This window comes from Toxorhynchites rutilus, chromosome 2 (genome assembly GCF_029784135.1).
Source record: "Toxorhynchites rutilus septentrionalis strain SRP chromosome 2, ASM2978413v1, whole genome shotgun sequence".
NCBI classification, from domain to species: Eukaryota; Metazoa; Arthropoda; class Insecta; order Diptera; family Culicidae; genus Toxorhynchites; species Toxorhynchites rutilus.
The window spans coordinates 36,502,074-36,515,959 of record NC_073745.1 but is presented as its reverse complement, the minus strand read 5'-3'; the positions used below and the strand labels follow the sequence as shown (position 1 = coordinate 36,515,959).

At 39.1% G+C, this 13,886-nt stretch overlaps 3 protein-coding genes across 6 annotated transcripts in view; 2 read left to right on the top strand and 1 right to left on the bottom strand.

The window, feature by feature from the left end:
• The window catches only part of LOC129771536 (MAP kinase-activated protein kinase 2), a 50,095-nt gene that overhangs the window by 11,315 nt on the left and 24,894 nt on the right, over window positions 1-13,886 (top strand). Inside the window, exons 1-2 of one of the 4 annotated variants that reach the window (XM_055775284.1) lie at window positions 10,696-11,105; window positions 11,894-12,219. In XM_055775284.1, coding sequence (XP_055631259.1) covers window positions 12,016-12,219 — 204 coding nt within the window. In that variant the 5' untranslated portion in view covers window positions 10,696-11,105; window positions 11,894-12,015. Of the gene's footprint in view, window positions 1-10,695; window positions 11,106-11,399; window positions 11,679-11,893; window positions 12,220-13,886 lie in introns of those variants that run through there. The other 3 variants (XM_055775287.1, XM_055775286.1, XM_055775285.1) reach the window with 3 other exon arrangements.
• LOC129771533 (U6 small nuclear RNA (adenine-(43)-N(6))-methyltransferase) lies at window positions 3,110-6,080 on the bottom strand. The gene is made up of 2 exons (XM_055775280.1): window positions 5,888-6,080; window positions 3,110-5,833 (listed from the first exon to the last, which is right to left on the bottom strand). The coding sequence occupies exons 1-2, from the start codon at window positions 5,990-5,992 to the stop codon at window positions 4,544-4,546; spliced, it is 1,395 nt and encodes a 464-aa protein (XP_055631255.1). The 5' UTR covers window positions 5,993-6,080; the 3' UTR covers window positions 3,110-4,543.
• On the top strand, window positions 3,320-4,486 carry LOC129771535 (nucleoporin Nup37). Its single transcript, XM_055775283.1, has 2 exons — window positions 3,320-3,582; window positions 3,641-4,486. Exons 1-2 carry the CDS (start codon window positions 3,433-3,435, stop codon window positions 4,454-4,456), a joined length of 966 nt encoding a protein of 321 aa, XP_055631258.1. The 5' UTR covers window positions 3,320-3,432; the 3' UTR covers window positions 4,457-4,486.

Here is a 13,886-nt window from a genome sequence, read left to right as displayed (position 1 = left end):
AATTGTCAAATATAGCTAGGAATGTGTTTGCAGCTAAGTTATGATCAAAAGAGAGAGTCGATGAAATGAACATCAAACATGTCACTTACCCTCTTTTCCTTTTGAGTTCCTTAAATGAAAACGCCATGGGCAATCCTGATAGTTTAAAAAAGTCAGTTTACTTCTGGTCAATACGGCACACCTCCGAGCAGGGCTGATGGTTCACTTTCGACCGGATAATATTCTCGTGAGAGGCAATCTACATACCCAGATATCGAAAAAGCACGATTTTATACTCCCCCTCTCGATCCGTGGACAAGCATAGATAATTACTGTACCCTCCCCCTATTAACCACGTGGATATTCTTCCGCTTTTTGTATTTCGATAAACTGATTAAACTGCCCTTATATTCCTTTTTTGAATTGTCTTATTTTATATTTGTTTAAATTGTAAGAAATTGTGAGATAAAAGCTCAGTAGAGTCATCGAGGCAACGCAATATATATTTGATTTTGGAGCATATAAATCTGGTTCTATTCTGCCCATAATCTAAAATAAAATGACCTTTATTAGCTTTAGCTCGTGTAATAGTCACGGTTGGTTTCTAAACATATTTTTTTTTTCATTAACATTGTCCAAGAAGTTTTTTGTGTCGCTTCTAAGTTTTCCGTTGATTTATTCCACAAATTTTGCATCATTACATCGCCTTTATGTAACAGGTAATTAATTTTTCCACATTCATCGACAGCATGCACTCGTAAGTTGGCAGCGTGATTCCGGGAACTTTCTTTCAGAATATTAGTGAAACGCGGAGTCACGAACACACTTGTGATTGAAAACTTTGAAGAAATTCTTTATCTAAATATACAATCTCGGGTTATGAGAATTTATCACCACTATATTTCGTAAAATATTTGTCTTCCATTGTTTACTCCAGACCGTGATCACTACACTATCAGCAGTTCCTCTATTGAATACGATTTGTAGATAGAATAAGCAACTCTTGGGATTGAAGTAGATGTTGACACATTTAATAATTTTATTGAGTGTGAAAAGAGTAGATGTGGGGTTTGATCGATGCTCCGTAGTTCCCGCGATATGTGTGTTAAGATGCTTCAAATGGGGAGAATTTGGACATAAGAGCACTGATTGCACAATTCGTGAAACGTGTTCTGGGTGTAGTCAGAAACACAAAACATCGGAGTGCAAGTCAACTGTACTGGAATTGCTTGAAAATGAACAAAGAACGAAAAATGAATTTGGACGTCAACCATGCCGCATTTAGTTCTGAATGTTTAGAAGTTTAGAATGTTTGAAAAACGGCAGCTTACATTTCAATGAATAGCATGTTCCAGAAAAATCGTGCATCAATTTCATGTTCTGTATTTAAATATTGCGAGGTTGTCGACAAACTACGTAGCATTACGTCAGATTATTGAGGAAAAGCATCCACTATTAGTTTTATTATCAGAAAACAAAATTATCGAAATTGAATCTTTTGATCAATATAGTATTCCGGGATATAATTCTGCTGCTTGTTTATCACATTCTAGACATACTGGTGGTGTTACTATTTAGGTCAAAGAATCAGTTCAGTTCAATCTTCGCCTCAACGAAGTTATGGATGGAAACTGGTTTTTTGGGTATTACAGTTGACTGTTGCCTGAAGATGGGTAATTATGGTGTTTTGTATCATAGACGCAGCTCAAGTGGCCAGTGTTTTATTGAAATTTTAGAAAACTGGCTCGAAATGTTCCTTGATTCTATCAAATTAAATATATTAGTTTGTGATTTCAATTTTAATTGGCTTGATGACTACCATTTCAAGCGTTTATCTGATTTCTTCAATTTGAAACAAACAGTAGATGAATTTACCCATATTTCCAGGCACAGTAAATCTTTAATTGATCATGTTTATTCCAATTTTGAAACTTTTAGCACTTTGACGGATACCAATTTGAAAATAATCAATCATGAGGTCTTAGTTATCAATATTGTAGATAAATACATTGCAAACGACGATTTTGATGAATGAAAGTGCTGGAGGAAATATTCGAAACATGCTGTTTCGAATCTTGTGGAGAGAAGCCTGGATTTTCCATTCGAGATCGGTAATTTAGATGAATCAGACGCTGTTTTAACAAATACCTTGAAAACGTGTAAAAATCAGCTAGTTACGCAAAAGTTTGTATCTCTGAAAAACTCGAACAGCTGGTACAATTTGGATCTTTTGCGCCTTTTGATTGATCAGCATCAAAACAACAGCAAAGGGTTATGGAAAATTTTTAAATCTTCATTGAAACTTAGTGATAGCGAACCGCGGTCCATAATCTTTAATGGCGCACTTGAACAGTCTGAACAGGCTTACAGGAGAGGTTCGACATGTAATGAGTTAGAGGCAAAGAAGAGTGTAAACGTTCGGCACCGAAACCTTTCATGACGGTGTTGCTTGCGTGCTGATGTATCATGCGAACCGAAGCAGAGTTGTCTCGTTCTCTTTTGTGTCGTGATTTGTAGCACGTAAAATCAAAAGAATACCTCTAGGGGAAATAATTTCTGTAAGATCATATTTGAACGAACGAAATCGAATTATTCAGTGAAATGATCAATTGGCAAACACTATGCTAGAGTTATGCCAAGATGCCAAGACATAATAAATGACACAGATATAAAGGATATTTAATTGATAGTTTTTTAGGTGTCGGTCTAGGATTTTCTCGTAAAGGAAATTTTCTCGATTTCTCTGAATGAGGATATTCATAGTCAACCCAAAACAAAGCTGGCGGTTGAACTTGTGCTCTGGTGGACTACTTGGCTGCAAGGGCATAAATTATCTTTTAGATAACTCGACATGCTCAAACATCTATAGGGGGGTGTGGAGCCGATCTGGCGTGGAGGTAACATCCATACTTCTCACGCTCAAGATCACGAGTTCAATTCTCACTCCCGACACTCTTCCAAAATGGAAGGAAAAGTGACGAACCAGCCAGAAGCGTTGAAAGTCACTATAATACAGAAAAAAAAATCTATAGGGGGAGGAGGCGGGACCATTGTCATCATTATCATCAAACTTTGATACTACAAACAAAATAATTTACACTTCTAGTATTGTTGTTACGACATGAAAAATGCCAAAGCGTGGCAGGGTACATCTAGCATATAACTTTTTTAACTTATGGGGTGCGTATTTTTGTTTAGAATTCGGTCTGTGTTTTTTAAAGGTGGCTTTTTAGGGGTCGAGTTTCTGAAAAAAAATACATGTGCCAACCATGGTGGGTATGTGGAAATTCTGTCGTGTGTGGGTTTTTGAAAAAAAAATCACCTGACATCCCTGCCGATAACGAGTCTGTTGACATTCGATTGGAGCGGGAATGTTTGTTTATAAACTCACAAAGCTCATCAAAGAGGGATCACACGCCGCTGTTTGTTGTATCGGCTTGCTGCACCGCAACGATGGATGCTCATAACAGCTCCCCACCTACCCACTTAATATCTTTTCCGGATAAAATTGTAGCCTTCGAGCTATCCAGCTATGAATGGTCCCAGAATTTGCTGTGTGCAGCAATGTCTGATAAGCTGATACTAGGAGTGATTCGATTTCCGGTGAGTTGGAATAAAAAGCTGTATATGAAATATATTTTAATTAATTTGATTATGCCAGGAGGAAAGCGAGAACGAATGTTTCGAATGGAATGAACTCAAGGAAGTTCATCACGAAAGCCGATGCCACACGTTGGCCTTCGCGCCGGAAACATCCCTGGCCGTTTTCCCCAAAGTGGTTATCATTTGTACAGCGGGAGCCGATTTTGGACTGAGGCTTTTCAACAGCGATTTGGAAGACGACAACACCGTACAAGTGCTCCAAGGACATCGGAGTTACGTGAATCAAATTAGCTGGGATCCCGATGGGGAGTATTTGGCTTCTTGTGGAGATGACAACATGTGTATAATGTGGAAGCGCAAGGAAGAGTATACCAAAGGTCCCACGTTCTTTTTCGGCTCGGCAGTTGTGTCGGCTAGGTGGCACCCAGACGAACCGGGGAAAGTTCTGATTGCGGAGAAATCCGGTATCGTACATTTGTACAATGTGGATTCGAAGCTGGCAATACTATCGGTTGAAACCAATAAGAATCCGCTGAATTATGCCGATTGGAGTCTGAATAACTCAGCTTTCGTTGTGGCTCTCGCAGGAGGGGAACTCATATTTTGGGACCTTAAGAAGCCGAGTAGGCCAATCGAGAACAAACGAATTCATGAGGATTGCGGCCACATCGTTAAGTTTTCGCCTCATTCGGAAACCGTTGTCGCAAGCGTGGGAAGACCTAAGGCGTCTTTGAAGGTTATTCACATCAAGAATCAAATTCCGCAAGTGGAGGCGAGACTGTCGCTGTATGGAGGACTTTGCTGGCATTATCAGTTACCGTATGTGGTAGCTGGACAGGATAGAAAGTTATGTTTCTGGAAAATTTCTGCGTAAAATTGCTGTTGAAATAAAAATTCTCCGGAGGACTTTCGAATTGTGTTTCTCATTAATTGAATGTCAGCTTTTTTCAAAACACGATTGTTATATTTTCAAAGTGTTTTTTATGTACTGCAGTATTTGGTTTGTTGCATCCTTTCCAGCTGATCCACTCGTATAACTTAGCGCAAGATAGTATCCGTCGCCAGGCAGCCTTTTTAAACAAAGTACACCTTTGAGTATTGGTTCATCAGGATCGCCATGGTTCGTTTTCGATCGTTTGCAGGGAGATTCATTGGTTTCGACAATCTCGGATTCTTCTCGCAGCTTATTGCGTGAGTTTTCTCCACCTGGACTCAGTTTCCTTTGGGCCTCTCGTCTCTTCCGACGTTGATGTGACCAAGTGTTTTCTTGAGCCGATAATTCCCACATCATTTCTTGATCGGTGCCTTCCAGCACTCGCACTCCAAGGTTTAGTGGTGACAAAACCCTCATGACTTTACACTGTGCTTCCTCGAGAGATGGAACGTTTTCCTCTGTGAACAACTTTATTCCCAAGGGTTTGTCGGGTGACTTTTGTTTGACCGAAGTTATATGATTTGCAACTTTAGATAAAACGATGTCACTTGAGAAACTCCAAGCAATGCCCCATCGGGTAGTGTTCCCCTGACAAAACCTTGTTGTGGTCATATTGTTGATACCATGTCCTTTCAACATACGAAGAAGTTCTTCGTAATTCCGTTTATGTCCAATCATTGAAGTATATACATGGATTCGATCCCTCAGTTCCATGCTTTCTTCTATTATCTGTCCCACAAACCGAACTTCGCCACCATCTGTGCTCAATTCCGCGCTAGAACCTGTCTTAGCATTGGACGGTTCCTTTCTCCTACCAGTGCGATTTTCCATCTTCGTTTCAACGCCATCATCGAAAAACGGAGGATTGCACATGCAAAAATCAAACCGTTCCATTTGGCTCGCCATAAATGCCTTCAATATTGTTTTCTCACTGTTGTCTTGCTGCACAATCTTTATTTCATCGCCCAACCCGTTTCTTGTTACATTTTTTCTTGCACACTCCACACTGTCGTTGGACCGTTCCAAACCGACCATTTTCCAACGATGTTTTGATTGCACTGTGGCCAACAATGGATAGATGCAGGAAGCGCCACATCCAATGTCCAATCCTCTAACAGCTGACCGATTCTTCCACCCAAACGTACCTTCAATATCTTCCAACCATAGAATATAGTTTAACCGCAAAGGTAGCGTGGGAATCAATTTATCCGGGGGAAGTTCTATCTCTAATCCGAAATCTCGTCTCAGCAAACAGCATGTCAGCAGTTGAAGTGCGGTCACGTCCTTATAGTTCAGTTTTAGACGGCCACTCATATCCTGAATAATAAAACAGAGTAAAAATTTGAATCGTACTTCAGTTGAACGACTTACCACATAGGTGACTTTAGTTAATTCCGGGTACAATTTGACCAGCGCCAAAAAATCTGGCTTCTCGCGGTATATGTTGCGAGGATGCATAAATTTATTCATAGACATTCTTGTTTCCACAAAAAAAAATCGAACCGGAATAAGAAACAGCTGTCGTTTGTTTTGGTTTACTTTTAACACATCTCGATTACTCCCGCGTGTGTTAGCTTTCATGAATGAAATTTTGCTCTGGTGATTACCGCTCTTATATTCTTCACGTTACCGGAATATACCTGCTCACTTTACATTAAGCCTGATGTACACAGAATTGATATAAAAGTTTTTAGAAAATATAAGAATTTTGAATTTTAAGTTGTTGTACAAGATGAAATAATAAAGTTTTGTTGTATTGGTGTATTGATTTTCAGACATACGCTGACAAATGCTACCAGTAGAACTGCTGCAGTTTTTGAAGGTAACTTCATTTGAAGCTCTTTATTGTAATTGTATTTAGCATAAACCTTGAAAATCTTCAACAGTTCGTGGTTGCAGTGCATGGACTCTTGGGACTATAACAAAGAACGAACTTGCGGATTTATACGAATCCACATTGATTGTAGATATCGATGAAGTTTTACAGCGGATTTCCACGAGGCTGCAAGTTTCCTTTTTTGATTCTTCGAAATCAGAATAATCATTAAATATATGTTTTTGTCTCAGCGGATGACTTATTCACTCGAAAAGCTACTTGAAAAGCTCATCACGGGAAAATCGCTCTTGGGAAGAATTGACATGGGAGAATTCTTTAACATTAAAATTTTGGTGATCCTCACAGGAAGAAATCTCATCAAACTAAAAATCTCAAACCAAGTACTTTAGAGACATGTCGAGGTTGCGTTACTTTCTGTGTATTAGAGATAGGAAATTGCGTTACGTAGGGGGGAGGGGGTCCAAAATCCGAATTTTTAGCATTAAGTAATTTGTGCACGACGCCTTATAAGATAACTATTCGTCGAGATAGCTGTCCTTAAATTAAATTATTAAATCATATTTCAAAGATTATAATCTAGTAATCCACTTGTTTCAGATGTTTATGACATTTAGTGTCATTTAATGTCATAGATTCTGTAGACGATCAATACAGATTGTGTAGAGTACGTTGTCGATTGAAGAAACAAGGAGAACTATAATCAAGACGTTGATTTGAACAATCCATAGGAAACAAGGGTTGAGAGTAATTCGGTATTTAACACTCCCATCCTATCAAGTAAGTTTAAACTTGTCAGTTGATTTGGAATTGAATAGGTTTTGAACCATTTCATATACAAGAAGAAGTACTTTACACTCAGTATGTTGATTTCTCATAAAAATCTATTTTGTAAGCAGGTCTCTAAATCATTGTTAAAAGGTCTGCCGGATATCAACGAGACGTTTTGTTGTACCAACAAATTTGAAGCGGTTGTTTCGCCAAGACGTAATATTTGTAAAGCTTTATGCATTTAAGCAGCATTACAATTTGCTTCCAACGTTCAAAGTTCAAATATTCATCAAATCTTCAGGAAGCATAAACGCTGTACCATATATTTTGATAAATCGATCCTATATAACCCGAGTTTCTCATGCAACACTCTTCGATACATTTGATATCTTCATAGCAAAACACATAAGATACATCGGTACTGAACACAAATCAGGCATATTTTTATCATTAATGGAAATTCACTCAGTTTGTGTTATGGTAGTAATAGAGTCTCTTCTGACTGAAGACGTTATTCATGGTAGTTGGTGAATTTATTAATCGTTTTTTTGCATATGAAATTCTAAGACAAATATTGGGTTAGGGAAAAAGAAATGTCGTATATTGTCAATATATGGCAACACTTAAACATATCTTGTGTTGTACTTATCGCATCGGGTCATACTATACGGCTATTTAAAGACGACAATCTGTGCTACAAGTGTCGTTTTGACAGTGTTGTGATTGTCCTTTTCAGTCTCATGTTATAGCGCGTCAAAGCAAGACCAATCGTCAATTGCCAAACGCCAATCGTCGTGGAAACCGATAAAATCGATGAAATCTTCCAAGTAGACCGGCATGTGAGCACTCGCTCGATTGGCCAGGAACTGGGTATAGACCATAAAACCGTTTGGAACCATTTGCAGAAGATTGGATTCCAAATAAAACGATGTATGGGTGCCCCTACGTGTTGAATATGACTCGCGTTGACGTTGGCAAAAAGCGAAAGTAGATACGAAACAAAAAATTTGACTGAAATTTTTGTCCGATATCTTATTGATTTACTATGAATTCAATTAAGAAATTTGATCGATTTTGATGGTGCTGATGCAACCTTCTAACATTGTGGTTCACCGATTCTTGCTAAGTCATGATCTACCCGATCCAGAAATTTCCTAGAATTTTTAATCAGAATTAATTTTAAATCTTCGTATCTACTATAGGTAAACTTATTTATAATGATTTCCGGAATAGTTCTGCTGACAGGATCACAGGGATACAAGTGCGAGTGCGTATCCACTCGTTAAAAACACAACAGTTCGGCTGGAGAATTCATAAGTTTGACGTCTAGATGGCGCCTCTTGCAAAAATTTACTTGACTATCACAAAGCACCATCTTTCAATACGTGTCATACATGTCAAATTACGATACGGATACGTGTCAAAATTTGACAGCAATCAGTCGATTGGTTCGTGAGTTACAGCATTGAGAGTGAAGCGGCTTTTGTTATTGTGAAAAAATGGAAAAATTACAAATCCAAATAACGATAGCAAAATTGCATGAATTGGGCTTCGAATTGCTTCCGCATCCACCGTATTCTCCAGATCTGGCCCCCAGTGACTAATTTCTGTACACAGACCTGAAGAGAATGCTCGCTGGTAAGAAATTTAAGACCGATGATGAAGTGATTACCGAAACTGAGCTCTTTTTTTTGGGAAAACCGAAAGAGTACTATAAAAATGGTATCGAAAAGTTTCCAGATCGCTATAATCGCTGTATCGCCCTCGAAGGCAATTATGTTGAATAATAAAATTGAATTTTGCAAAAAAAAAATAGTTTTACTGTCTTACCTTATAAACTTTTCAGCCGAACTGTCATAATAATCTGAAAGAGTTAAGTCTAGTGAAGCAAGGCGGCTTGCTCGGTGTGACGAGAAATTGTCGTCGAGAAAAATCATTGGGTGTTGCCTTTTTTAATATTCCGGACATTTTTGGAGGAGAGTCCAGTTCAATTCGATTGTTTTCGGTAATATTCATTATTAACTATTTTATCGGTTTCGACGTCTGCAAACACTCTCGGTTGTTTTCCACGTTCCTCGTATCAATGTTTCCATTTTAAACATTTTGAATAACACATAGCATTGCGATTTTGCGAGCACACTAACATTCTTTGTGAATCAAAGGCGGTTTTTTTAAGCAAAAAAAAAACAATGATGTTCACGGATCGCACTTCGTAGGCACTTAATCCACAATTTTTGACACTAAACAATTTTTGTGGCAGCATGAAACTTTTGATATTTTGGATTTGATATAGTTGATAGACGGAAAAACATAAAAAAAGGAAAAAATGGGTGGGTCATACCTATGATATAACCGCTAAGTTGACGTGGGACTACCTTAGCTTAGTATTGTTTGTATTGAATAAATTTTTGATTGAATGAAACAATTTCCGAATTCAATTGAATTCAATATATTTGCGTTATGAGACCGTGTTGGGGAAACGCACAAAGTCTGCACAAAGGCAAGCGAGTACAAAAGTATTCGCATATTGCATGTATTTGCAACACCTTGGTTTAGAAGTCTTTATAGGTAAACAGATTTCAGCCGGAACAAAAATACTCCCGACCTGCATGAATTTGCAATCCCAACTTCCCTAGACACCTTGGTTCTGAAGCCTGTGTTGAGGAAACATATTTTAGTCGGAACAAAATGCCCCCGACTTGCATGAATTTGCAATGCCAATTTTCCCAAGTTCCATGGATTTGAAATCTGTGTTATGGAAACACATTTCAGTTGGAACAAAAATGCCCCGACTTTCATTTATTCGCAATGCCAACTTCCCCACGCTCCTTGGATTTAAAGTCTGTGTTAGGGAAACACATTTCGGTGGGAACAAAAGCCCCCCCTACTTTCATGTATTTGCAATGTCGATTTCTCCAACGCTGCTTGGTTTTGAAGTCTGTGTTAGGGAAACCGTAAAGCGGGCCAATCAAAACGAGGCAGTTAGAGCGTTTAGATAACGCTTAATATTTTACAGTTATTCAATTATTTATCTAATGAAAAATAACATTTTATTATTTGTGATAGATGTATAGAATAATTCCCTATCAATTGATGCAAATATCTCACCGATCCAGTAGAAAATGTTCGAGTTATAAGCATTCGAAATCTTGCATTTTTTTCCTGCTTGTTCAGTGTTTATGTTTTCAGTTTACCCCCCATGTACTCCGGTTAGACGTAGTCCCACGTCAAAAAAGCTTTCAAACTTTTATATTAGCATGTATATCGCACAGTAAAATTCCTTGGTTTATTACAAAGTTATATAGAGCTTAGAGAATAAGATATTCTTCGGCAGATGAATTCATGTCAGCAGAACAAAATTATCTTGGCGCAGCGTTGACATCAGAACGCATGAGCAAAAGCGCTTAGTGTTGTTTAATCGTGGTCTCTCAAATAAAATTTAAATTTTTGCATTTCAACAATTCAACAAAATCACGCCGAGCGGTAGTGTACCTCGTACTTATTGTTTTCAAAAGCCATGCGTGCGCATTTTATTTTGTTCTCCTTTTTTGCATATCGTATTTGCGAATGAGGAGCTACAGAATGTCATCGGAGGTAAAAAGATCAACCCCGTGTGCTGACCGCTAGTCACAATTCGTAGTTCTGTCGACTCTCTTGTGCGTGTATTCCGCGTCTCTTCTCCATTTACTAAAGGGCAGGACTTTTTCTGTTCCGTGTGTATCGCAACATCACAATTCGTTCTAATTTGCTCTTCTTTCCTGTCGTGAAATTATTCCCAAAAGATTACCAGAGTTAGCATAGTGAATACGGAATGTAAACTCTACTTGTTCTATCTTAACTACCTGTGAAGAAACAATAATTCTTCAAATTATGAAATTCCTGCGAATTGAACAGGAACAGATTGTGAACACACTTGACAATAACAATTGTTACTAGAGGATTATCCGAGCCGTAAATTGTGCATAATCATTGTTAAAACGGAAGGTGAGATCGATTGTTAAGAAAATATATGTCAAAACATGAGAAGACCTGTCTGCGAGTGTCACCCTCATACAATTATCCAAGATAGGAGGAATTAATTTCACTTCTAGATTTTATCTCCTTCCTACACGCAACCGAACGGTATTCAAAATAGAAGAGTTGTGTTTATAAAGTTAAAAAAAAAATAAAAATTCATGATGAGTTGTCTGAGGATTTCTTCTTTTTCCTAAGCCGTCTGTTTCGGAATCGCCGTTCAAATGTCCGTATTCACGGGTCGATTTTTATTTGCGATGATGACACAATAGAGTAAAGGATTTCAGCGAAGCTGTTTCAGGAAAGAACAAAAAGTAAAAAAAAAACGTGAAAGATAACAAACATTCCAACCAATGTGAGAAGATTCAGATTCATATAGAGTGGATACGCGACAGAAAGTGAACTGAAGAAGCCCCCTTCCCCACTCCCCTATCATACAGTCGAGGTGTGTAAGGGAAAATGTTTGGGGGAAGATAGAAAAGCAATGTTCTGTTAGTTGTCTTAGATTGTATCGCGCTAACTGTTAAATGCTGAGATTCTCGGGTGCGTTATTATATAATTGACTTCCACTCCGAGGGGTGAAGCTCGCAGAAGAACGACGGCAGTGAAGACTGCACAGATAAAAGCATGACAGACGCGCGTGAGTGCATAAATGTGTCTTCCGCGTGCTATACCAAACGAACTGGCTTTCCCCGAATAAATAACAACGCTATGGCAGTCATCCGCTAATGATTGGCTTCTGTTTTTGTTCTCAACAGTATATACAAAGTGTAACGAGCGAAATAGGTAAACTGTCAAGACGGATCAAATCATCGACGAGGAAACCAGCAGCAGTGAAAGGTTCAGTGGGGGTGGCACAGCTCGCAAACGAAAGTTAGACATGTATAAGATGCCTGAGATTAAGCCCATTCCAATGCAGACACAGCAACAACTGCCACAGGGAGGTGGTCCCAATGGGCGCCAACCGAAGGCGGCTCCTATTACTGAGGATTACGAAATCTCCAACACCGTCCTGGGACTGGGAATCAATGGAAAGGTGGTTCAGTGTACAAACAAGAAGACAAACAACAAATACGCACTTAAGGTAAGTGTCGCTTAGCATGTGGGGCGAGAGAGATTTAACAAACACACAGCAACAAACAAACAGCATATATGGTTGCGTTGTAATTATGGTTTGGCTTGAGTTGAGCGCAGTGCTGATTCATCTCATCCGATCGTTTGATGCAGAGTGTACAAAGTGGAGCACGTTATTTATTCATTGAGTCATGTTGCATCAGACGGGATGATCACGCGTTGGGGGTTCAAATGTACTTGGCTTTGTTTCGGGTGATACAAAAACAGTTACAAACGGGCACACATCCCTCGTGTTTGTGTTTACAACCACCAGATAAAGACTGGCCTTTCGTGGTACAAATCTACAAATCCTTTTAGTTATTCAAATTGCTAGACACCCTTTGCTGATGGGTAAAATATGTATATTGGAAACGACCATACATTCGGTTTGTTCACATTTCGTGTTTTTTTTTCCCAAAATATATATTCCAATATTTTGACAATTTTTGTCTTACAACTATATTAGTAATATGTAACCGATTACTCGCGGTTGGTAGCATTACAAAAGTATTACAGTACTTTGGTAATACTACCAAAAATTCTCATAATTGGGATGTTGCAGTCTCCAGTACTATGTATGTGTGGCCGACACTGGATACTTCCTATTGGGGTGCAACTGACCATTGATCAGCGGCGCCCCCCTAGTCTGTACCTCATATCAATCGTGGTGCATCTCTCTTGACTCGAGGAATCCAGGGTAGAATGGTACAATCTTTAGCTCGTGTAGAGTTGTCATGAGCGGTACAACCTTTGGCTCTTGTTGAATGATCAGTGGCCTGCACAATCTTCGACCTGTGTATCTGTAAAGAGTATGTGTATGTATTGCCGCGACTAAGTAAAAGTTTACCGATTGGATAGGAGGGATATAATACAGGGATACAACGGAGGGAACATCATTAAACGTTGAAATCGGCGTTTCGGAGGAACAGATATAGATGAAGCAGAAGATCAGGATCACGGCTACCTAAGATATCCCGGACGGGGATATCCGATTGTCTGCCTAGTACCCTCAATGCTCTGGAAAGCTGAGAGCGGGCAACATGGAACCGGATACACGACCAGACAACATGCTCGATGTCGTGGTAGCCATCGCCACTATCACAAAGATTGTTTGCTGCGAGCCCAATGCGATAAAGATGCGCGTTTAGGTTGTAGTGATTAGACATAAGCCGAGATATCACGCGAATGAAATCACGACCTACATTCAACCCCTTGAACCATGCGCTCGTCGAGACCTTAGGGATAATCGTGTGTAACCAACGACCTCTTCACTCCACATGCGCTGCATGTTGCAAGATAAAGAATACGCATTTGCCCGTGCCGTTTTCAAAATTATAGAGCAGCTATACCCAACCTGCAGCCCGCGGTGTTACTTCATTGAGAATTTTTTTTGTATGAGTAACAAAAACGAAAACTTATAAAATCATTACCTGATTTTTTAACATAGGGTTACATGATTTAAAGCATACAGCAGTTTTTCTCAACGCTGATGTTAGAAACAGCTGTTTTTCTCGATAGAAAGGAGAATGGAAGACAGGTATTGCACATAGACATCAAGCATGTTGTCTGGTCGTGTATCCGGTTCCATTGCATGTTCGGTGGAGACACCGCTTCGATTTTCATGCTGTCTGGTAAAGA

What these genes read in the sequence shown, in the direction of transcription:
- LOC129771535 (XM_055775283.1), top strand. Translation starts at nt 3,433, where the DNA reads ATGGATGCTCATAACAGCTCCCCACCTACCCACTTAATATCTTTTCCG. An exon ending in TAGGAGTGATTCGATTTCCG is followed by an intron (nt 3,583 to 3,640) that starts GTGAGTTGGAAT and finishes TGATTATGCCAG; the next exon opens with GAGGAAAGCGAGAACGAATG.
- LOC129771533 (XM_055775280.1), bottom strand. Translation starts at nt 5,992, where the DNA reads ATGTCTATGAATAAATTTATGCATCCTCGCAACATATACCGCGAGAAG. An exon ending in TAACTAAAGTCACCTATGTG is followed by an intron (nt 5,834 to 5,887) that starts GTAAGTCGTTCA and finishes TTTATTATTCAG; the next exon opens with GATATGAGTGGCCGTCTAAA.